Source organism: Leucoraja erinacea, chromosome 23 (assembly GCF_028641065.1).
Source record: "Leucoraja erinacea ecotype New England chromosome 23, Leri_hhj_1, whole genome shotgun sequence".
Lineage (NCBI taxonomy): Eukaryota > Metazoa > Chordata > Chondrichthyes > Rajiformes > Rajidae > Leucoraja > Leucoraja erinaceus.
The window spans coordinates 9,586,574-9,611,573 of NC_073399.1; the positions used below are offsets into that span (position 1 = coordinate 9,586,574).

Below are 25,000 nucleotides of genomic sequence, written 5' to 3' on the forward strand. Positions count from 1 at the left end.
AGCAGCGCCGGGGACCCGGGTTCCGTCCTGACCTCGGACTCGGTTTGCCTGTGCGGAGTTTGCACGTTCTCCCCGCGACCGGCGGGGGTTTTCACCGGGTGCTCCGGTTTCCTCCCACACTGCAAAGAGGCGCGCGGGTTTGAAGGTGAATTGTCCCCTAGTGTCTAGGATAGAACTAGTGTACAGGGTGATCACTGGACGGCGCCGACTCAGTGGGCTGAAGTGCAAGTTTCTCCCGCTGTAGGGCCGAATGGCCTACTCCTGCACATACTCAACTAAACTCAGTTAAGTTTCCCTGTACAGGAAGGAACGGCAGATGCTAGTTTATACTGATGGCAGGCACACAATGAAGGTGTCAAGGGTTATGGGGAGAAGGCAGGAGAATGGGTTTGAGAGGGAGAGAAAGATCCGCCATGATTGAAGGGGGGGGGGGGGGGGGACAGTGGACTAGATGGGCCGAATGGCCTAATCCTGCTCCTACAAATATTGAACATGAAAATGCTGGAGTAACTCAGCGGGTCAGGCAGCACCTCTGGAGAAAAGGTGATGTTTTACTCCTGCTCTGATGGGAACTGGTCCCCAATATCTTTAGTGTACACCTCCCCATGTCAGCCTAAATCAAATTCTAATTAACCTTTCATGCCAAATGACCGTGACAAGATTTTAACTTTAAACCAAAGATAGACAGAAAATGCTGGCGTAACTCAGCGGGACAGGCAGCATCTCTGGAATAAAGGAATGATTGACGTTTCGGGTCGAGACCCTTCTTCAGACCCGAAACGTCACCCATTCCTTTATTCCTGAAATGCTGCTTGTCCCGCTGAGTTACTCCAGCATTTTGTGTCTTTCTTTGGTGTAAACCAGCATCTGCAGTTCCTTCCGACACTCAACTTTAAACCGAGTCCTTCCAATGGTCTAACTGATATTCCTGGTCTTGCCTCCACAGATACTACATTAAGGAGTCTAAAGGAAGCAGGAGGTGGCTTGTCTTTTTAGAAGGTGAGTTTGGGCTTTCTTAAAGGACTACGTGTCTATGTCTAAAGGACTCGCGGACCTCACAGCGCCAGAGCCCCGGGTTCTATCCTGGCCACAGGTGCTGGCTGTGCGGAGTTTGTACATTTTCCCCATGACCACGTGGGATTTCTCCGGGTGCTCCGGTTTCCTCCCACACTCCAAAGACATGCAGGTTTGGAGATTAATTTGATTCTGTAAATGGTAAATTGTCCCCAGTGTGTAGGATAGATTCAAGATTCAAGCGAGTTTATTGTCATGGTTCCCTGATAGGACAATGACATTCTTGCTTTGCTTCAGCACAACAGAACATATTAGGCATGACTACAGAACAGATCAGTGTGTACGTATACCATTGTATAAATATATACACACACACATGAATAGATAAAGTGCAAATAAACAGATAATGGGCTATTAACGTTCAGAGTTTTGTCTGAGCCGAGTTTAATAGCCTGATGGCTGTGGGGAAGTAACTATTCCTGAACCTGGACGTTGCAGTCTTCAGGCTCCTGTACCTTCTACCTGAAGGTAGCGGGGAGATGAGTGTGTGGCCAGGGTGATGTGGGTCTTTGATGATACTGCCAGCCTTTCTAGTGATCTCTGGTTGGTAGGGAATTGGTGGGCTGAAGCATCTGCTTCCACGCTACATCTCTAAACTCTGAATTAAACTAAACTAAATAAATAATGTGCTGTAGATCTTCTGGTAGCCAGGCAGCATCTGTGGAGAGAGAAACAGTGAATTGGGTTCGGTTCAGGAGGAAGGACATTCTTGCTATTGAGGGAGTGCAGTGTAGGTTTACAAGGTTAATTCCAGGGATGGCGGGATTGTTATAGGCTGAGAGAATGGAAAAGCTGGGCTTGTACACTCTGGAGTTTAGAAGGATGAGAGGGAATCTCATTGAAACATATAACATTTGTTAAGGGTTTGGACACGCTAGAGGCAGGAAACATGTTCCCGATGTTGGGGGAGTCCAGAACTAGGGGCCACAGTTTAAGAATAAGGAGTAAGCCATTTAGAACAGAGACGAGGAAACACTTTTTCTCACAGAGGGTGGCGAGTCTGTGGAATTCTCTGCCCCAGAGGGTGGTGGAGGCAGGTTCTCTGGATGCTTTCAAGAGAGAGCTAGATAGGGCAGGAACGGGGTACTGATTGTGGATGATCAGCCATGATCACATTGAATGGTGGTGCTGGCTCGAAGGGCCGAATGGCCTACTCCTGCACCTATTGTCTATTGTCTATAGTCCTTTGTCAACCAGCATCTGCAGTTAGGGTTAGGGTTAGTTCTGCAGTTCCTTACTTAGTTGACTATAGTTTAGTTTAGTTTATTATCATGTGAGCAGAGGTACAATGAAACGCTCTTGTTTGTGTGCCATCCAGTCAAAGTAAAGACTCTACATGGTTACAAACAATGTCCACAGGGCATTGATAAAGGATAAAGGGCACAACATATAATATTGAGGTTTGATAAAGTCCAAAGGTCTGAAGATGGTTGTCGACCCGAAACGTCACCGATTCCTTTTCTCCAGAGATGCTGCCCGACCCGCTGAGTTCCTCCAGCATCTGGTGTCCCTGTCTTCGGTGTCAGCCAGCATCTGCAGTTCCTTCCCACACGTATCCAATTAAAGATAGTTCCAAGGTCTCCAGCGAAGTTGAGGGGAGACCAGGACTGCACTCAGTCGAGCTGATGAGAGGACGGTTCAGTTGCCTGATAACGGGATCAGGAAGCTACGAAAGTTGTTCACTGTACCTCGTCACACGTGACACCAAACGGAACCGAGTTTTGCGACTGGGCATCGGAACCATGATGTCATTCCTGAACCAGAACCAGCAAATGGTCGTGAAAAATAATAGTAACCGCCAATGGGTTGACTAATGCCCTTTTAAGGAGGAAGTGTACATAGTCTGCCCGATCTGTCTAACCTGCCTCACATAATGCGGTCAGCAGTGAATGTCCTCGGAATAACCCGAGAAAGAAATAAATATTTCCTTGCTGGTGTCATCCTCGCTAATCTCGTCTCCCGGAACAAAAAATCAAAGTGCTATTATCATTGAAAGTACCATAAATAATGTAACCAGGGACAAGATATTCCAAGGAATCTGGATGAAGTATCATGATTTTTGGTTTACAGATACAGCGTGGAAAGAGGCCCTTCGGCCCATCGAGTCCACACTGACCAACGGTCACCCCATATACTAGCTCTGTCTTACACTCTACAGCCGATTTGCACAGTGCACACTAGAAGTTAATTAAACTTGCAGCCCACACGTCTTTGGAGTGTGGGAGGAAACCAGAGCACCTGGAGAAAACCCACGTGGTCACAGGGAGAATGTGCAGCAAACTCAGTACAGATAGACAGAACCTGGGTTTGTAGGTTATTTGGCTTGGTATAAAATTGTAAATTGTTCCTAGTGTGTGTTGGATAGTGTTAGTGTGCGGGGTGATCGCTGGTTGCTGCGGACTCGATGGGGCGGAAGGGCTGTTTCCGCGCTGTATCTCTAAACAAAACTAAACCAAACTAGTGGAGAGGATGTTTCCACTAGTTCGAGAGTCTAGGACTAGAGGACATAGCTCCAGAAATAAAAAATATTCCCTGAGAAAGGGGATGAGGAGGAATTTCTTTAGTCAGAGGGTGGTGAATCTATGGTACTCATTGCCACAGAAGGCTGTGGAGGTTAAGTCAATGGATAGTTTTAAGGTAGAAATAGATAGATTCTTGATTAGTACAGGTGTCTGGGACTATATGGTGAAGGGTGGAGAATGGGGTTAAGAGGGGAAGATAGATCAGCCATGATTGAATGGCGGAGTAGACGTGATGGGCCGAATGGCCTATTCTGCTCCCCTCACTTACGAACATAGGTTTACGGTGAAGGGGAAAAGATTTAATAGTAATCTGAGAGGTGAATTTTCACACAGAGGGTGGAGGGTGTATGGAACAAACTGCCAGAGGAGGTAGTTGAGGAAGGGACTATCCCAATATTAAAGAAACAGTTAGTCAGGTGCATGGATAGGACAGGTTTAGAAGGATTTGGGTCAAATGCAGGCAGATGGGGGCTAGTGTAGTTGGGACATGTTGGCTGGTGTGGGCAAGTTGGGCCGAAGGGCCTGTTTATATGTTATGAATGTCTTGTTGTCCTACCGATACATATTAACCATGCCTCTTCGTCTGCTCTCCCAGGGGGCTGGTACTGCTTCAGCAAAGAGAACTGTGACAGCCGCTACAACTCCATGCACCGTCTGATGAGCTCCACCCACTGGCCTCACAGTAAAACAGGTGTGTGTCGGCAACCCAACAGCAAATACCGCCTCACGCTGGCCATCTGCAGAAATGCTGCAAATGCTCAGCATGTCAGGCGGCGTATGTGGATAGAGAAGGTCTTCAGAGTCACATGGGAATCCACAGTGGCGCAGCGGGTAGAGTCAGAGACTCCGGTTCGATCCCGACCTCGGGTGCTGTGTGTGTGTGCGCGGGCGTGCGTGCATGCGTGTGTGTGTGTGTGGTTTGCGCGTTCTCCCTGTGAACTCGTGGGTTTCCTCCAGGTGCTGTGGTTTCCCCCCACACTCCAAAGACGTGCATGTTTATTTAGGTGTGCAGTGGAACTGCAGATGCTGGTTTAAACCAAAGATAGACACAAAAAGCTGGAGTAACTCAGTGGGCCGGACAACATCTCTGGAGAAAAGGAATTGGTGACGTTTCAGGACGAGACCATCCTTCAGACCCCGAAACGTCACCTATCCCTTTTCTCCAGAGATGCTCTGACCCACTGAGTTACTCCAGCATTTTGTGTCTTATCTCAAGTTTCTAGGTCAGTTGGGCTTTGGTAAATTTGTAAATTGTCCCTAATGTGTAGGATAGTGCAAGTGTATGCAGTGATCGCTAGTTGGTGCGGACCTGGTGGCCCATGGCCTGTTTCCATGCTGTATCCTACATCCCAAAGAGGTACGGGCTTGTAGGTTAATTGGCCTCTGTAAATTGCTGCTATCTTGTAGGGAGTGAGATCACACTGAACCGGTGTGAACCAGTGATCCTTGAGGGTTATTATTGCCATGTGTACTGAGGTACAGTGAAAAACTTTGTTTAACATGCTACCCATTCAGATACGATAATACTAATACTTGCATCAATACAATCAGGTCAAACTCAGGTACAATAGGTAGAGCAAAGGGGAAGATACTGAATGCAGAATATAGTTCTCAGCAGTGTAGCACATCAGTTGCAGAGACAAAGTCCAATGTCCACAATGGGGTAGAGGTGAATGGGACTGTACCCCCCCCCCCCCCCCCCCCCCCCCCCCCCCCCCCCCCCCCCCGAGCTTATGGAAGGACCATTCAGAAGCCTGACAACAGAGGGGAAGAAGCTGTTCCTGAGTCTGTGTCTAAAAATATTGGTTGCCAGGAGACAAAGGGGGCCCACTTCATCAGGGGCCCACTTGCCATCGGGCAAGCTGACACCCTGGCCAGTCCGCCACTGTCTGTACCTTCCGTGGGATAGGAATGAGGCATGGACTTGGTGGGCCGAAGGATCAGTTTCCATGCTGTATCTCTAAACTAACCAAGTTGAGGACATTTTCATCAGTACCAGCAGTTCCAGATAACTTTTATATTTCAACCTATGAGAGGTTATATTCAGCACGTTCAGAGGCAGGGGGGGGGAGATGGCGATTTGAGTGTGGAAGGAAAGAGTGGGAAGAAAGAATAAAAAGGAATATCTGGAAGAGGGTGCAAGACAGAAGACATAGCACGCAACGAAAGGACAATAGACAATAGGTGCAGGAGTAGGCCATTCGGCCTTACAAGCCAGCACCACCATACTACCGGAATGAGTAGGTTAAACAATGATGGGCGTTTGTCGGCACTGGGCCTGCACTCGCTGGGGTTTAGAAGAATGAGGGTGAACCTCGTTGAAACGTACAGAATAGTGAAAGGCTTGGATAGAGTGGATGTGGAGAGAATGTGTAAGAAAGAACTGCAGATGCTGGTTTAAATCGAAGGTAGACACAAAATGCTGGAGTCACTCAGCGGGTGAGGCAGCATCTCTGGAGAGAAGGAATGGGCTTCTCTCCAGAGATGCTGCCTCATACGCTGAGTTACTCCAGCATTCTGTGTCTACCTGTGGATGTGGAGAGGATGTTTCCACTAGTGGCAGAGTCTAGGACTAGAGGTCACAGCCTCAGAATTAAAGGGCCACCTTTTAGGAAGGAGATGAGGAGAAATCTCTTTAGTCAGCGGGTGGTGAATCTGTGGAATTCCTTGTCACAGGAGGCTGTGGAGGCCAAGTCAGTGGATATTTCTATGGCAGAGATAGAAAAATTCTTCATTAGTACGGGTGTCAGGGGTTATGGGGAGAAGGGAGGGGAATGGGTTAGGAGGGAGAGGCGGATCAGACTTGATTGGATGGCAGAGTAGACTTGATGGGCCGAATGGCCTAATTCTACCCCTATCACTTTTGACCTTATGATCTTGTGAAAGCTTTTCACTGTACCTCGGTGGACGTGAGAATAAACTAAACTAAACTGGGAAGGAACAGACTTGAAGCTGCAAGAAAACAGTGCAGAGAAGATTCACTAAACTGATTCCTAAGATGGAGGAGGCATGTCATGGGCAAAGATGAACTATATTGAGTCCATAGTGAATGGACTTTAGAAGAATGAGAAGTGAACTGTTTAAAATCTGTACGGTCTTAAACCGCTGAGAAGATGTTGCCCCCATAGATGAAACTAAGTCTAAGGGGCAGAAAATAAATCGCTGGAAGAACTCCACGGGTTAAGCAGCATCTGTGGAGGCAAAAGGGTGGCCAACATGAAGAAGGGTTTCGGCCCGAAACGTTGCCTATTTCCTTCGCTCCATAGATGCTGCTGCACCCGCTGAGTTTCTCCAGCTTTTTTGTGTAACCAGGGTGGCCAACATGTTGGGTCAAGACCTTGCATCAGTCCTAAGAGTGCAAATGGAAGATAGTCAGACTATGAGAGTGTGTGGGAAGGAAATGCAGATGCCGGTTTACACTGAAGGTAAACACAAAATGCTGGAGTAACTCAGTGGGTCAGGCAGCATCTGCGGAGAGAAGGAATGGGTGACCTTCTGGGTTGGAATTGAAGAAGCAATCCCGCTTTTCTCCAGAGATGCTGCTTGACCCGCTGAGTTACTCCAGCATCTTGTGTCTCTAGACGTGGGAGGGAGGGCTGAGGCAGAGATTGGAAGGTTTTTCCTCATCTCAGTCCTAAACGGCCTACCCCTTATTCATAAACTGTGACCCCTGGTTCTGGACTCTCCCAACATCAGGAACATTTTTCCTGCATCTCGCCTGTCCAATCCTTTAAGAGTTTTATATGTTTCTATAAGAGATAGGCAGAGATAGATTATTGATTAGTATGGGTGTCAGGAGTTAAGGGGAGAAGGCAGGAGTATGGGGTTAGGAGGGAAGAGACAGATCATCCACGATTGAATGGAGGAGTAGACTTGATGGGCAGAATGGCCTAATTCTGTTCCTATCACTTATGAACTTACGACGGTGTAGGTATTAGAAACTGCTGGTACAATGCCTTTCACAACCCCATCAATGTAATCGAGGATGTTATGCTGAGGATAGACACAAGTGTGGGGGGGGGGGGGGGGGGGGGGGGGGGGGGGGGGTGTGGGGGGGGGGGGGGGGGGGGGGGGGGGGGGGGGGGGGGGGGCTGGCTAGGGTGGGGGGGTTGTGGGAGGGAAGGGGAAGGGGGTAGGAGGGGGCTGCTGCATGTTTGATGGCAGCTTTGTCGGCACCAAAACGTGGCCACACTTGCGTAGTGCCCAGCTTGTATGCAAAACAAAGCATTTCACTGTGCCGAGGTACATGTGGGAATAGAGTATCATTCATTCATTCTTTCCAATATGGAACTGCCAACGAATAAGGTAAGTAATGAAGGAAAATCAGTGAAGCATTAAAAATAAACAGTAACATAGAAACATAGAAATTAGGTGCAGGAGTAGGCCATTCGGCCCTTCGAGCCTGCACCGCCATTCAATATGATCATGGCTGATCATCCAACTCAGTATCCCATACCTGCCTTCTCTCCATACCCCCTGATCCCTTTAGCCACAAGGGCCACATCTAACTTCCTCTTAAATATAGCCAATGAACTGGCCTCAACTACCCTCTGTGGCAGAGAGTTCCAGAGATTCACCACTCTCTGTGTGAAAAAAGTTCTTCTCATCTCGGTTTTAAAGGATTTCCCCCTTATCCTTAAGCTGTGACCCCTTGTCCTGGACTTCCCTAACATCGGGAACAGATGGGTAGGTTTAGGTTGTGATCATTCGGTGAATCATATTATGGAAAACCAATAAAAACATGAAAAACAAATTGTGGCCTTGTGCCTCCAACGAACTTGAGGCCTGGTTGCCATGGTGACTCCAGACAGGAGAGTGGGCTGCATGAGACAGCTAGGCCTCAAGTAGTGGATCATTAGGCCTTGCCCCTGATAGCAAATCCTATTGCACTTTCAAAAAATGTCTCAGACAATCAAAGAGCCTGAGATTTTAAATAATCGGAAGAATAAAACATGTCTCCGATAAAATGTGCAGGGAGGAAATGCAGAGACCAAAGATAGACACAAAGTGCTGGAGTAACTTAACGGGTCAGGCAGCATCTCTGGAGAGAAGGAATGTGTGACATTTCGGGTCGAGACCCTTTTGAGGGGAAGGTGACAACGAGGCACACAATCAGTAAAATTGATCAGGAGGACGGTGAAATAGTCGGGAGAACTCGGGAGGAGAAGGGACTGAGAGAGAGAGAGAGAGGGAATGCAAGTTGAAGTTAGAGGAATCAATTTTCATACCGTTGGTTTGTAAGCTGCCCAGGAGAAATATGAGGTGATGTTTCTCCAATTTGCGCTGGGCCTCACTTTGTCATTGGAGGAGGCCCGATAGATAAACTGTGTTGTATTAACAAAGTCGATGACCTCTGGACCTGACCTCTTGGGTTATCCTTCCAACAGGAACGGGAATGCTGTCTTCTCAGCCGGAAGAAAACCCTTACTGGTGGAATGCTAATATCGTGTAAGTTCAGCTCGATAAAATTCAATAAAAGGATCTCAATAAGGCGGGACGGAAATAGAAAAGGAAGAAGCACTGGGGCATATCAAACAAATCAAACAACGGAAAACCACTGTAAAATCAAAACATTGCAAATAGAATATGCGGGAGAACCTTTTAGCAGGTCAGGCAGCATCTGTGGAGAGAGAATCAGTCAATGCGCTTCACGTCTGGGGCTCTTTATCAGAACTGTGAAAGAACGAAAGCAAGAGAAGGCACAAAGTGGCACAGCGGTAGAGTTGCTGCCTCACAGCTCCGGAGACCCGGGTTCGATCCTGACTACGGGTGCTGTCTGTATGGAGTTTGCACGTTCTCCCTGTGACCTGCATCGGTTCACTCCGGGTGCTCTGGTTTCAGTTGCCTGATACCAGCTGGGAAGAAACTATCCCTGAATCTGTAGGTGTGCTGTGTCTTCTCCTCTGGGGGTGGTAAGTGGTGAAGACGGGGCTGTGAAATAACTTAGACATCGGAGAGACACTGATGCATTTCTAGCTCCCAGCCTAGACTTGTTCTGAAAGTAAACAAACTCCTTTCCTCCCATTCATTCTGGGTTTGGTGATCTGGGGAGGTTTAAGAACGCCTTTACTGGTGCTGACTCTCTGGCCTTGCCCTGTTTATTGGCACGTTGTAACCCTAGCAGAAACTCAAGACGGGCTCCAAAGGTTATTATAGAAGCAAACACTCGTTGCTTTGACTTTTCTTAGCCTCGGGGCGTCCCAGAGCATTTCACAGCCAACAGTAGCTCTTGTTGACTTGAGTTTAGTTTAGTTTGGAGATACAGTACAGCACAGAAACAGGCCCCTCGGCCCACCGAGTCCACCCTGTCCAACGATCCCCGCACACAAACACTATCCTACATACACTAGGGAGAATTTACGCTTACACCAAACCTACAAACCTGTACGTTTTTGGAATGTGGGAGGAAATCGGAGCACCCGGAAAAAACCCACGCAGGTCACGGGGAGAACATACAAACTCCGTACAGACAGCACCCATAGTCAGGATCGAACCTGGGTCTCTGGCGCTGTGAGGCAGCAACTCTACCACCCGTGCCATGTGCTCTGGAGAACACAGATGGGCGACATTACAGGTTGGGCCCTTTCTTCAGATTATAGGTGACGTTTCGGGACAGGACTTTTAATAATTAATAATAATCTTATTTATATAGCACATTTTCAGTCAACTTGCATTGACCCCAAAGTGCTTCACATAATTACATTACATTACACACAGGCAAAGGTGGGTGAAGTGTCTTGCCCCAAGGACACAACGACAGTATGCACTCCAAGCGGGATTCGAACCGGCTACCTTCCAGTCGCCAGCCGAACACTTAGCCCATTGTGCCATCTGTCGTCTTCAAAGCATAGGCGACATTTTGTGTCAGGACCCTTCTTCAGGCCATTATTCTGTACAATTCCTTGACATACCATTCCCCATTGAGCTGCATTGATTGCATTTGATAATTGTGCTTCTGTTTTTCCATTTCAGTTTCATCCCTTACTGCTCGAGTGACGTGTGGAGCGGGGCATCCCCGAAATCCGAGAAAAGTAAGCTCTCCTCTTGTTTCTGTGGTGTTATGAGTGGAACCTACCCCTACAGATCTTAATTGGAGACACTCAATGAATGTATAGGGTAAGGGAGCATGAAGAGCCGCTGCCTCACGGCGCCAGAGACCCTGGTTCAATCCTGATCCCGGTTGCTGCCTGTGTGGAGTTTGCACGTTCTCCCCGTGATCGCGTGGGTTTCCTCCGGGTGCTCCGGTTCCCTCTCACTTCCCTTCGGGCAAAAGGTTGCGGAAGTATGAAAACGTATTGTCCTTCCGCTGACTGGTTAGCACGCAACAATAGTCTTTTCACTGGACCTCGTTACACGTGACAATAAACAAACCTGAAAAATAGATACAGGGGCAGTCTCTTCCCATCTGTTATCAGGCAACTTATGCCCCTGTTCCACTAAGGAAACCTGAACGGAAACCTCTGGAGACTTTGCGCCCCACCCAAGGTTTCCATGTGGTTCCCGGAGGTTGCAGGTGGTTGCCGGAGGTTCCAGGTAGTGGAAGCAGGTAGGGAGACTGACAAAAACCTCCGGGAACCGCATGGAAACCTTGGGTGGGGCGCAAAGTCTCCAGAGGTTTCTGTTCAGGTTTCTTAAGTGAAACGGGCATAAACCATCCTATCACCAACTAGAGAGCAGACCATCTGCAGCATTGGATACCCTTTTGTGCTATTTTTAAGCAGACTTTACTGGACTTTATCTTGTACTAAACGTTATTCTCATAATCGTGTAGCTGTATACCTTGGACGGCTTAATTGTAATCGTGTACAGTCGTTCCACTGGCTGGATACCACACGACAAAAAAAGCTTTTCACTGTATCTCGGTACAAGTGACTATAAACTCAATTAAATTAAACAAATAAGGAAGTAAGAGAATGACCACAACTACCTCATTGGAGACCCTCGGTCTATTTTTAACCAGACTAGATAGCACGGGAGAAAAAAGCTTTTCACTGTATCTCGGTACACGTGACTATAATAAACGAAACAAAACTGAAACTAAGTAAAGGCGTGCGGTTTCGTAGGTAATTGACCTCTGTAAAATTTCCCCAAGTGTTTGGGGAGCGGATGCAACTGTGAGATAACATAGAACTAGTGTGAACAGATGATCGACGGTGGGCATGGACCCGGCAGGCCGAATGGCCTGTTTCCGTGCTGTAAATCTGAAGTCTTCTTAGGCCTCTTTCGGTCAAGGTTGACCATGGGTGTCTCCAGGGGGCTATTCCCTATATGGAGGATGCCTGTGCGTGACTTTGTTTAACGTGGGGAGACACCACCGCAGCCACCTTGACAGATCCGGGTCAGGGTCCAGTGGCATGGAGTCCAAGACGACCAGAGACCCTTTTCTGCTGCAGCCTTCATCCGCCTTCCCAGCCGTTGTGACGCTCCACTAAGGTCAGCCATCATCCTCTGCCTGTTTCCACCGTTGAGGTCTTGGTTGGATTGCTCTTTGTCAGAGACCTCCCCCTCGACCTTACCGCCATGGGTGGCCCTACCAGGAGCATAGCTCCAGACGGCATCGCTCTCAGGATCTCAGGACCACACAAGCTTCTCCACCACGACAAGGTGACAATCCACAGAGAAGAAATCTGAAGTAAACTGAACTAAATTCACTGTGCGGAGAAAGGAACTGCAGCTGCTGGTTTTTACCCAGGATCGGCACAAAGTGATGGAGTTACTCAGCTGGTCGGGCAGCAACTCTGGAGATAAAGGATGGGTGTGGTGTCAGGTTGGGACCCTTCATCGGACTGGTTGTGGTAAGGAGGGACAGGTTGGGGCGGGGAAAGGTCTGGCAAGTGATTGTTGGACACAGGTATACACATGGATATAGTCAATAGACAATAGGTGCAGGAGTAGGCCATTCGGCCCTTCGAGCCAGCACCGCCATTCAATGTGATCATGGCTGATCATCCACAATCACTACCCCGTTCCTGCCTTCTCCCCATATCCCCTGACTCCGCTATCTTTTAGAGCTCTATCTAGCTCTCTCTTGAAAGTATCCAGAGAACCTGCCTCCACCACCCTCTGAGACAGAGAATTCCACAGACTCACCACTCTCTGTGAGAAAAAGTGTTTCCTCGTCTCCGTTCTAAATGGCTTACTCCTTATTCTTAAACTGTGGCCCCTGGTTCTGGACTCCCCCAACATCGGGAACATGTTTCCTGCCTCCAGCGTGTCCAAACCCTTAACAATCTTATATGTTTCAATGATATATCCTCTCATCCTTCTAAACTCCAGAGTGTACAAGCCCAGCTGCTCCATTCTCTCAGCATATGACAGTCCCGCCAATCCGGGAATTAACCTTGTAAACCTGCTCTGCACTCCCTCAATAGCAAGAATGTCCTGCCTCAAATTAGGGGACCAAAACTGCACACTATACTCCAGGTGTGGTCTCACTAGGGCCCTGTACATCTGCAGAAGGAGGGAATGGGAATGCAGGAATGAAGAGATAAGGACCATGAGCAGGCAGAGGAGATCAGTATATCTTGGTATCGTGTTGGGCCAAATGGCCTGTTTTTAGTTTCATTTTTGGTTTAGTTTATAGATACAGAGCGAAAAAACAGGCCCTTCGGCCCACCGTGTCTGCGCTGACCAGCGATCCCTGAACATTAACAATATCCCCCCCACATGAGAGACAATTTTTAACATTTGCATCAAGCCAATGAACCTACAAACCTGCACGTCTTTGGAGCGTGGGAAGAAACCGAAGATTTCGGAGAAAACCTACGCAGGTCACGGGTGGAACGTGCAAACTCCGTACAGACAGCACCCGGAGCCGAGATGGAACCCGGGTCTCCAGCGCTGCAAGGGCTGCAAGGCAGCAACTCTACCGCTGTGCCGCCGTTCTTGTGCTGCATCTTTCTTCGTTCTATGTCTCTGTTCCAAGCAATATTTTTTGATGTCCGAGCCATTCTTTGTCCGAAGTCACCACAAATGTCTCTCCTCGTTCTTTGTTGCAGGTGAATATGCTTTCATGGGAGCGCTGATTATACAAGAGGTTGTCAAAGAACTATTGACCAAAGGCCTTGAAAATGCAAAGATTCTTCTGTTAGCAGGCACCAGGTACGTTGTTTGTGTTTACGGGGCCCCAATGCTAAGGCTCCCACCCTCTTGTGAGATAAGATCAAATGCTTCTTAAAGATCAAAGCGAATTCCTGGTGGAGAACAGATCATCTCGCTTATGATCAAATATCCATTTAGATCTTAAATACTGGCCACAGCCCTTATAGATTAAATTCCATTCCGTCTCACCTGCAATATTTGATAAGATAAAATTAATGTGAATTCATTCATCTTTGCACCACGTCAATGACACGGTTGGCATTTGTTGCCTTTGAATGAAAGTCTTCAGGTTGTAACTTCTTTGTGAATGAAATCTTCCAGTCTAATTCGAGTTCCTAATTCTCTAATCAAGACATGAAACTAGGCAAGGGCGGCACGGTGGCGCAGCGGGTAGAACTGCTGCCTCACCGCGCCAGAGACCCGGGTTCAATCCTCACCGCGGCCGCTGTCTGTATGGAGATTGTATGTTCTCCCTCGTCACCTCCGTGCGTTTTCTCCGGTTTCCTCCCCCTCTCGGAAGACGTGCGGACTTTACAGCGAGATAGACATAAGATGCTGGAGTAACTCAGCGGGGCAGGCAGCGTCTCTGACGAAAAGGAATGGGTGACGTTTCGGGTTGAAACCATTCCTCAGACTGAGAGTCAGGGGAGAGGTAAACAGAGAGATAAGGAAGGGCAAGGTGTGAAAATTAGAGATCAAAGGAGACAATGTTCAAGGAAAAAGGATCATTGTTAATCAAGGAAAATGCTCAGGTTAGTTTAGTTTAGAGATATAGTGTGGAAACAGGCCCTTCGGCCCATCGAGTCTGTACCAACTAGCAATTATCACACTCTAAAGGGCCTGTCCCACTTTCACGACCTTATTCATGACCTTTTTTACTCGTGGACATTTTTCATCATGTTGAAAAAACGCCCCGACCTACTTGATGCCTCGAGTACCTACGACTAGCATCACGACCTACCTACGACCTACCTACGACCTCCTGCGACCTCGTGACGACCATGCTGCGAGTACGAGTCAAGGGCAAACTCGGCAGAGGTCGTGAATTAGGTCATGAAAGTAGGACAGCCCCATAACACTATCCTGCACACTAGGGACAACCTACAATTTTACCAAGCCAATTAGCCTCCAAAAACATGCGCATCGTTGGAGTGTGGGAGGAAACCCGGCGTTCCCGGAGAAAAGCCACGCAGGTCAACGGGGAGAACGTGCAAACTCCAAACAGACATCACCCGTCATCAGGATGGAACCCGGGTCCCGGGTGTTGTTAGGCAGCAACTTCACCGCTGCGCCACCGTGCCGTGTAGCATGTGGAGTGGGCCATTGTGAATCCTGCCTTGCAAGGCTTGGTTCTCAAGGCTTGTTGCCATCGTTCCATGAGTTTGGAACGTTCAAAATGCTGGGAACCGAGAATGCTGAAAATAGTCCATGCTCTCGTGAAATTGAAATGAGATAGTATAAAACAGCAAGCGAGTTGGATGATCTCTCTCTCTCTCTCTCTCTCTCTCTCTGGCTCAGAGGTAAGAGCTCGCAAACCTTCTCTTGTTTCTTGGCATTTGAAATCTGTTCTCTCAGCATCTCTGATCCACGCAGTATCCATCACGATCTCCGCTCTGCCGACTGCCCCGCGGCCCCTCCACTGCCCGAGGAGTTGCTGCTCGGAGTTTAGTTTTGTTCCGTTAGATTCAGTTTAGAGATACAGCGCAGAAACGAGGTCCACGCCGACCAGCGATCCCCGCAAACCAACACTATCCTACAGGGACAATAGACAATAGGTGCAGGAGTAGGCCATTCGGCCCTTCGAGCCAGCACCGACATTCAATGTGATCATGGCTGACCATCCACAATCAGTACCCCGTTCCTGCCTTCTCCCCATATCCCATGACTCCGCTATTTTTAAGAGCCCTATCTATCTCTCTATTGAAAGCATCCAGAGAACCTGCCTCCACCGCCCTCTGAGGCAGAGAATTCCACAGACTCACCACTCTCCGTGAGAAAAAGTGTTTCCCCGTCTCCGTTCTAAATGGCTTACTCCTTATTCTTAAACTGTGGCCCCTGGTTCTGGACTCCCCCCAACATCGGGAACATGTTTCCTGCCTCTAGCGTATCCAAACCATTAACAATCTTATACGTTTCAATGAGATCCCCTCTCATCCTTCACATTTTACAATTGACAATTTACATTTAACACCAAGCCGATTAGCCTGCAAACCTTTTTAAGAAAGAATTGCAGATGCTGGAAAAAATCGAAGGTAGACAAAAATGCTGGAGAAACTCAGCGGGTGAGGCAGCATCTATGGAGCGAAGGAATAGGTGACGTTTCGGGACACCCGAAACGTCACCTATTCCTTCGCTCCATAGATGCTGCCTCACCCGCTGAGTTTCCCCAGCATTTTTGCCAACCCACAAACCTGTAAGTCTTTTGTTGGGAGTGTGGGAAGGAACCAGAGATGCCAGTGAAAGCCCACGCGGGTCACGGGGAGAACGTGCAAACTCCGCGCAGACAGCGTCTATAGTCAGGATCGATCCTGGGTTGATTATAGTGCCACTTTCTACTCTATCCTCATTATTTCACTCCCCTCTCAACGTTTATCATCTACGTAACTGAATATACCAGCCCTGTCTTGCCCCCGCTCAAATTCCAGTTCCTGGTTCACGCCTATTTTAATCTGTGACGTTTGTCTCCTAATTTTATACTTGGCCATGCAGTCGGTAACTCTATCTCTCTCGTACAGAACTGAACTATCCAACCCCATGAACTGTGGTTCCTCTCTTACCAAGCTGTGGATGGTTTAGTTTAGAGATACAGCACGGAAACAGGCCTTTCGGCACACCAAGTCCGGACCCTGCACATTAGCACCATCCAAGCCAATTAACACATAGAAACATAGAAAATAGGTTCAGGAGTAGGCCATTCGGCCCTTCGAGCCTGCACCACCATTCAATATGATCGTGGCTGATCCCTTTCGCCACAAGGGCCACATCTAACTCCCTCTTAAATATAGCCAATGAACTGGCCTCAACTACCATCTGTGGCAGAGAATTCCACAGATTCACCACTCTCTGTGTAAAAAATGTTTTTTTCATCTCGGTCCTAAAAGACTTCCCTCTTATCAATTAAACTGTGACCCCTTGTTCTGGACTTCCCCAACATCGGGAACAATCTTCCTGCATCTAGCCTGTCCAACCCCTTAAGAATTTTGTAAGTTTCTGTAAGATCCCCCCCCCCTCAATCTTCTAAATTCTAGCGTGTTTAGAAACCTGGTGGACAAAAATGCTGGAGAAACTCAGCGGGTGAGTCAGCATCTATGGAGCGAAGGAATGGGTGATGTTTCGGGTCGAGACCCTGAGAGTAACAAATTTGTTTAGACTGACAGAGTCTCTTGCCCAGAGTAGGTGAATGTACATAACGAGGTAGGGACTATCCCAACGTTTTGAAACATTTAGACAGGTACATGGATAGGACAGGTTTGGAAGGATATGGATCAAAGGTGGGACTAGTGTAGCTGGGACATGTTGGCCGGCGTGAGCAAGTTGGGCCAAAGGGCCTGTTTCCATGCTGTATCACTCTATGACTCCATGGCAGTACATCATTACTTTAGCAGCCAAGAAGAGCTATTTGACTGTTTTTTTTTTGCATTGGAAACAAACCGGCCATGTTAAATCAGGGGACCACTTGGGGAAGAGCAACCGCAGTGTTGTTATGCCCAATGTAAGAATAGCCAGGAACAAGAAAAGCAAGAGGCATGTGCGCTGAACTTGAAATAGCTAATTATACTGAGATTAAAAAAGGGATCTTGCCTAGATTAAAGGGAGTGAAAACTTGGCAAACAGGACTGTACTTAACACAAAATGAATCAACAGGAAACAGACAAAGTACAAATTAAATATATTTCAGTGAGGCAAAAAAAGGCAAGATATTGATGATCGATAGGCAAATAGAAAAAGGCAGGGAACAGGTTAAGGATCCAAAGTAGACAGAAAATGCTGGAGGAACTCAGCGGGTCAGGCAGCATCTAGGGAGAGAAGGAATAGGTGACGTTTCGGGTCGAGACCCCTCTTCAGACTCAAAGAATGAAAGATTAAGGATCCAAATGTTTCACCGCAATCATTCTCCCCCTTCTCCCCTCTCCCATCGGGCAAGAGATACAAAAGTGTGAAAACCTCCAGATTTAGAGACCGTTTCTTCCCAGCTGTTTATCAGGCAACTGAACCATCCTATCAACATCTAGAGAGGGTTCTGAGCTACAATCTACCTCATTGAAGACCCTCAGACTATCTTTAATCGGACCTTTGTGGACTTTATCTTGCACTAAACAGTATCCCCTTTATTCTGTATCTGTACACTGTGGATGGTTCGAGTGTAATCATGTATAGTATTTGCGCTGACTGACTAGCACACAACAAAAAGCCTCGGTAACGAGAGAATAAACTAAACTATACTAAACTAGCTATTCCCACAGAAGTTAATTAGGCAGAGGTTCACCTGCACCTCTTCCAACCTCATCTAGGTGTCAGCTGATCTACATCGGTGAGACCAAGCGTAGGCTTGGCGATCGCTTCGCCCAACACCTCCGCTCGGTTCGCACTAACCAACCTGATCTCCCAGTGGCCCAGCACTTCCAACTCCCCGTCCCATTCCGAATCTGACCTTTCAGTCCTGGGCCTCCTCCATGGCCAGAGTGAGCACCACCGGAAATTGGGGGAGCAGCACCTCATCAAGAGTCAAGAGAGTCAAGAGTCAATTTAATTGTCATTTGGACCCCTGGAGGTCCAAACGAAATGCCGTTTCTGCAGCCATACATTACACACAAATAGACCCCAGACACAACATAATTACATTTAACATAAACATCCATCACATAGCTGTGATGGAAGGCCAAAAAAACTTATCTCTCCACTGCACTCTCCCCCCCCCGATGTCAGAGTCAAAGTCATAGCCCCCGGCTGGCGATGGCGATTGTCCCGCGGCCATTGAAGCCACGCCGGGTGGTGCGAGGTCACACACCGGGTCTTGGTGTTGGAGCCCCCGGTGTGCGCTCGCAGAGTCCGCGACCATTCCAGCCGCGCGGGGCAGTGATGTAAGCCCCGCTCCAGGAGCTCTTCAACCCCGCAACACGGGCGGGAGAAGTCGCCGTTGCAGGAGCCCCGAAAAGCGGTCTCTCTCCAGGGAGCCGCGGGCTCCCGGCGCCGTCGTCCACAGACCCGCCGTTGGAGCCTCCGACTCTCCGGTAGCAGCAGCAGCAGCAGCAGCAGCAGCAGCAGCAGCAGCAGCAGCAGCAGCAGCAGCATCAGCAGCAGCAGCGCTCCTCCACCGCCCCACCCGCTCCGGACCCGGCCAGCTCCGCGACGGCAACGGTGAGTCGGCACCTGAGTCCCCGGCTTCTTCCTGTTGGAGGCCGCTCCTCGTTGCGGCCTCAACGACACCTGAGACCCGACGGAAAAAGGTCGGGTCTCCAGTGCAGGGAGAGATTCAAAAGTTTCTCCCCCCCTCCCACCACCCAACCCCCGCCCCCCCACACACACACCCCAACATAAAATAACAAAAACTACATAAAAACACAGACAAAAAATAATAAAAACGCGGACAGGCTGCAGAGGCCGCTGCTGGCCAGAGCCGCGCCGCCTACCTCATATTTCGTTTGGGCAGTTTACACCCCAGCGGTATGAACATTGACTTCTCCAATTTCAAGTAGTCCTTGCTTTCTCTATCCTCCCCCTTCCCTTCCCAGCTCTCCCACAGCCTACTGTGTCCGCCTCTTCCTTTCTTCCCCCCCCTCCCCACCTCCACATCAGTCTCAACCAAAAACCCTTCACCTATTCCATCGCTCCATAGATGCTGCCTCACCCGCTGAGTTGCTCCAGCATTTTTCGATTTTTCGAGCATCCGCTGTTCTTTCTGAAACATTCCCACAGAAGTGGGTGAAGAATTCCTGAGTTTAGGCTTCAGTTCAAAACACTCACAATTCAAAGTATCAAATGACCTGGATGTGATTCTGGGGACAACCAAGGAAGAAATAGATAAGGTACCATGACAATCATTTCCTGAAGACGACCAGGAATGTGTCATTAAGCTGGGAGGAGTGGAGAGAGGATTTGCAATGATGTTGCCAGCATTTGAGGGCCTGAGCTGCAGGGGGAGGTTTGGCAGGCTAGGACTTTATTCCTTGGAGCACAGGAGGCCGAGGAATGTATAAAACCGTGAGGGGAAACAGTAGTATGAAACTGTGAGTCTTTTTACCCAGAGAAGGGGAATCAAGAACCAGAGGTCATAGGTTTACAGTGAGAGGAACAAGATTTAAGAGGAAACCCGTCTGAAGAAGGGTTTCGGCCCGAAACGTTGCCTATTTCCTTCGGTCCATAGATGCTGCTGCACCCGCTGAGTTTCTCCAGCTTTTTTGTGTAACCTAAGATTTAAGAGGAATCTGAGGGGCAATTCTTTCACTCAGTGGGTGCATGGAACGAGCTGGCAGAGGAGATAGTTGAGGCAGGTACTATTGCAACGTTTAAGAAACATTTAGATAGTTACGTGGATAGGACAGGTTTGGAGGGGTATGGACCAAACGCAGGTAGGTGGGACTAATGTAGATGGGACATGTTGGCCGGTGTGGGCAAGATGGGCTGTTTCCGTGCTATATGAATGATTCTGCCATGTGAGATTTTGCAACCCACAACCTTTTGAGGCAGCGACGGTAAAAACATTAAAAAGATACTTAGACAGGGACATGGGTAGGAAAGGTTTAAGGGCTTGTCGCACTTGCCGATTTTGTTTCGTCGACTGCCGGAATCATTGACTGACGTATCTGGTCACCGAAAAATTCACGGCCGAGACGCGGCGTGGCGACGTATTGATGCGCGCTGTTTTTTCAAGTGTCGCAACATTTTTTTTGTCGCCGCTGGATTTTGAAATGTTCAAAATCTTTTGGCGACACTGATATGACGCCGGCCGTCGCCGAAAAAAATCGGCAAGTGGGACAGGCCCTTTAGGGTGATGTGGGCCAAACGCAGGCAGACAGGAGTAACGTTGCTAATCTTTCCTACGCATTGAGCAAGCGGTGGTAAGCTGCCTTTCGAAACACTGCAGTCTGTGTGTGGAGGGCACTTCCACCGTTTTAACATTGAAAACAGGAAATATTAGACAGTGTGATATTCCCAATAAAATAGAACACATAAATAACACAGTTCAGCACCAGGCCCTTTGGCCCACATTGTCCATGCCGAATGTGATGTAAACTATAGATAAAAGCAAAGTGCTGGAGTAACTCAGCGGGCCAGTCAGCATCTCTGGAGAGAAGAAATGGGCGAGGTTTTGGCTCAGACAGGTCTCGAACCGAAAAACGTCACCCATTCCACCTCTCCAGAGATGCTGCCTGTTCCGCCTAGTTACTCCAACACTTTGTGTCGATCTTCGGTATGAACCTGAATCCGCAGTTCCTTTCCACACATGGCGTAAACTAATCTCCTCTGCCTGCATGTGGTCCATATCCCATCTAGAAGCCTCTTAAACGCCACTGTGTATCTATCTGCCTCCACCCCCACCCGTGACAGCGCTGCCGTTCCAGGCACCCACCACCCTAGTGTGTGAAACAACACGTGCCCTGCACATCCCCTTTAAACGTTGCTGCTCTCACCTTAATTCTCTGCCCACTAATCGTTCCTTTCCACCAGTAGCCCTTTCCACCCGCTGGTTAAATTTATTTACAAGCAAGAAAAAAAGCATTGTCTTTCGCAGCCTTCAATTCTCTCATTCAACTTGGCAACATCAGAGGAAGAATAGCCAGGGCGGCACGGTGGCGCAGTGGGAGGGCTGCTGCTTCCCAGCGCCAGACTCCCCCTGGTTCGATCTTGACCTCGGGTGATGTCTGTACGGAGTTTGTCCGTACTCCCCGTGACCGCGTGGGGTTTTCCTGGGCGACTGTGATTTCTTCCCACATGCCGAATAGTTGCGGCCTTGTCCAGTCAGTTCAGGCGGAGTTTGCGCTTGAAGACGGTAAAATGCAGCGACTCGCTCCTCTCTGTGACAATGTCCATTCCCAACACCACTGATTCCCTGCAGTGGAATGTAGTGAGGGAGGATGGAGGAGACGCTGAGCTGCTGCACGCCGCTGATCCAAGAGTTGAACAAAGAGTGTGTAACAATAGACAATAGGTGCAGGAGTAGAGGCCATTCAGCCCTTCGAGCCAGCATCGCCATTCAATGTGATCATGGCTAATCATCCCTAATCAGTTCCTGCCTTCTCCCCATATCCCCTGACTCCGCTATCTTTAAGAGCTCTATCTAAGAGAGACAGTATCCAGAGAATTGGCCTCCACTGCCTTCTGAGGCAGAGAATTTCACACACTCACAACCCTCATCTCCATTAGAAACTGTCATCGAAACATATAAGATTGTTAAGGGTTGGGACACGCTAAAAACAGTAAACATGTTCCCGATGTTGGGGGAGTCCAGAACCAGGGGCCACAGTTTAAGAATAAGGGGCAAGCTATTTAGAATGGAGACGAGGAAACACTTTTTCTCACAGAGAGTGGTGAGTCTGTGGAATTCTCTGCCTCGGAGGGCGGTGGAGGCAGGTTCTTTGGATGCTTTCAAGAGAGAGCTAGATAGGGCTCTTAAAAATAGCGCAGTCAGGGGATATGGGGAGAAGGCAGGAACGGGGTACTGATTGGGGTTGATCAGCCATGATCACTTTGAATGGCGGTGCTGGCTCGAAGGGCCGAATGGTCTACTCCTGCACCTATTGTCTATTGTTTGTAGGTTCATTGTAAATGATGTGTAGGATAGTACTACAGGTTTGTAGGTTAATTGGCTTGGTAAGTGTGTTAAAAAAAATTGTCCCTGGTGTGTTTAGGATAGCGTTAACGTGCGGGGATCGCTGGTCGGCGCGGGCTCGGTGGGCCGAAGGCCGTGCTACCGCGCTGTACCTCTAAACTAAAACTTATAAGGAATTGAGTTTGGGGACGGTATCTGCAAGCAGTCAGTTTCTCCGTGACCCTGGTGCACATTTCACTGGGTAACGAGGGAACACAGTGAGCGCTTTATTCCCCGGTGAGAAACGCCCAGCGGCTGGAGAAAATACTTGAAGCGACATCAGTCAGGAAGGTTCGATCTCCACACCACTTGTGCCACCTCGAAGGGCTGTTAAAAAAAAAACGAGGATCTGTCCCAACATTGTGGCCTGGCTTCAAAGCGAGGTCCCGGAGATTAAAGAAATGTTCCATTCACCCAGCCTGGGAGTATATTTGTTTTTATTGCGGAATTGCCATTAATGGCCGGGTAGCCCTTCCTACGAACAAGCATCGTTTCATGTGGCTCTGGTGTAATCACCACCATTGCTCACTTAGCTTTTGTACAAAGGCTTTTGAAATAGTAGAAAATGTTTTTGTTCATTAAACTCATGAGGCGGCCTGGACCGGGATAAACAGAGAGGGAGAGAGAGAGTTATTTCTCTTGGCAGAGAGAGAGCGAGTCGTAACTGGAGGGGAGGGGGGGAGGGGGGGGGAAAGATATTTACACTAATTGGATGAAGGATTAGGAAAGGATTTGAGAAGATATTATTCCGCTTTAGGAAGGACGGAGGTCTGGAACTGATTGAGCGAAAGGGAGATGGAGACGGAAGCTCTCGCTGCGTATAAAACATTGCCCTCTGCGCACTTGCAGGGTGGCAAGGTGGTAGAGTCCAGGACCCAGGTTCCAACATGTACCCTAGACAGAGCTTCTCCATTCTTCCTGGGTTTTTTTCACGTGGATGTGGATGTTGCCCAGACTTGAGGGCCTGAGCTATAGGGAGAGTCACGCAGTGCGGCAACAGGCCCTTCGGCCCAACTTGCCCATGCCGACCGATGTGTCCCGTCTACACTAGTCCCCCCCTCCCTGCCTGCTTTTGGCCCACATATCCCTGCTAAATCTGTCCTGTCCATGTCTAAATGTTTCTTAAACGTTGCGATGGTACCTGCCTCAACTACGTCCTCTGGCAGCTCGAGGGGTTGAACAGGCTAGGACATTATTCCTTGACGTGCAGGAGGATGAGGCATGATCTTATAGAGGTGTATAAGCTCATAAGAGGAACAACACAGGAACAGGCCCTTCAGCCCACAAAGTCAGTGCTGAAAAATAATGCCAAGCAACTCTTATCCACCTGAACATAACGCTTCTCCTTCAGATCTCTGAACGTCCACATGCCTATCCACATGTCTCTTAAATACCTCGTCATGTCAAGTCAAGCCAAGTCACTTTTATTTCTATAGCATATTTAAAAAACAACCTGTCATTTTGCCTCAAAACTTTACAACTTTTGTACTTCGTGCCACTTGCGATATGTTCCATTTCGTGCATCATGTTCCCAATATTGGGAGAGTCCAGAACCAGGGGCCAGAGGTTAAGAATAAGTGGTAAGCCATTTAGAGTGGAGATGAGGAAACACTTTTTCACGGTGAGTGTGTGGATGATCAGCTATGATCACATTGAATGGCGGTGCTGGCTGGAAGGGCCGAATGGCCTATTCTTGCGTCTATTGTCTATTGTCTATAGCACTGTGTTCTGCACCAGATCCCAGCATCTGCAGTCCCTTCCGTCTCCATCTTGATTCCATCTGTTGACTGTTCGACACATATGTCCCGCAGCGGGGAGATGTTGATGGTGAATATCAAGCGATACTTTGTTTAAGAAAGAACTGCAGATGCTAGTAAAATCGAAGGTAGACAGAAAAATGGTGGAGGAGCTCAACGGGTGAGGCAGCATCTATGGAGGGAAGGAACAGGCGATGTTTTGGGTCGAGACCCTTCTTCAGACTGGCTAGCGATAAGGGAATGGGGAGATATATAGACAGTGACGTGGAGATATAAAGAACAAAGATGTGCAAATAAGTTACGATGATCAAGGAAACAGGCCATTGTCAACTGTGTGTCGGGTGAAAACGAGAAGCTGTTGTGACCTGGGTGGGGGAGGGATAGAGAGAGAGGCAATGCCGGGGCTACCTGGTGAGAGAACTTAATATTCACAGCACTGGGCTGTAAACTGCACAAGCGCAATTGAAGAAATGTTTAAGAAAGAACTGCAGATGCTGGAAAAATTGAAGGTAGACAAAATTGCTGGAGAAACTCAGCGGGTGAGGCAGCATCTATGGAGCAAAGGAATAGAGTCTGAAGAAGGGTCACGACCCGAAAAGGCCCCTATTCCTTCACTCCATAGACGCTGCCTCACCCGCTGAGTCGATGTCTCCAGCATTTCTGTCTTCGAATTTTCCAGCATCTCCAGTTCTTTCTTAAACAAGGATAGTCCGAGGGTCACCAATGAGGTAGATTGT

At 48.5% G+C, this 25,000-nt stretch overlaps 1 protein-coding gene and 1 long non-coding RNA gene across 2 annotated transcripts in view; one reads left to right on the plus strand and one right to left on the minus strand.

Moving 5' to 3' along the window:
* The window catches only part of notum1a (notum, palmitoleoyl-protein carboxylesterase a), a 43,154-nt gene that overhangs the window by 3,978 nt on the left and 14,176 nt on the right, over window positions 1-25,000 (plus strand). The window contains exons 2-6 of the mRNA XM_055653820.1: window positions 947-999; window positions 4,192-4,287; window positions 8,984-9,044; window positions 10,569-10,627; window positions 13,595-13,697. Of these exons, the coding sequence (XP_055509795.1) occupies window positions 947-999; window positions 4,192-4,287; window positions 8,984-9,044; window positions 10,569-10,627; window positions 13,595-13,697 (372 nt within the window). The remainder of the gene's footprint in view (window positions 1-946; window positions 1,000-4,191; window positions 4,288-8,983; window positions 9,045-10,568; window positions 10,628-13,594; window positions 13,698-25,000) is intronic.
* Window positions 1,286-25,000, minus strand: part of LOC129708206 (uncharacterized) — a 79,278-nt gene continuing 55,563 nt past the window's right edge. The window contains exon 3 of the long non-coding RNA XR_008725307.1: window positions 1,286-1,732. This is a non-coding gene — a long non-coding RNA (uncharacterized LOC129708206). The remainder of the gene's footprint in view (window positions 1,733-25,000) is intronic.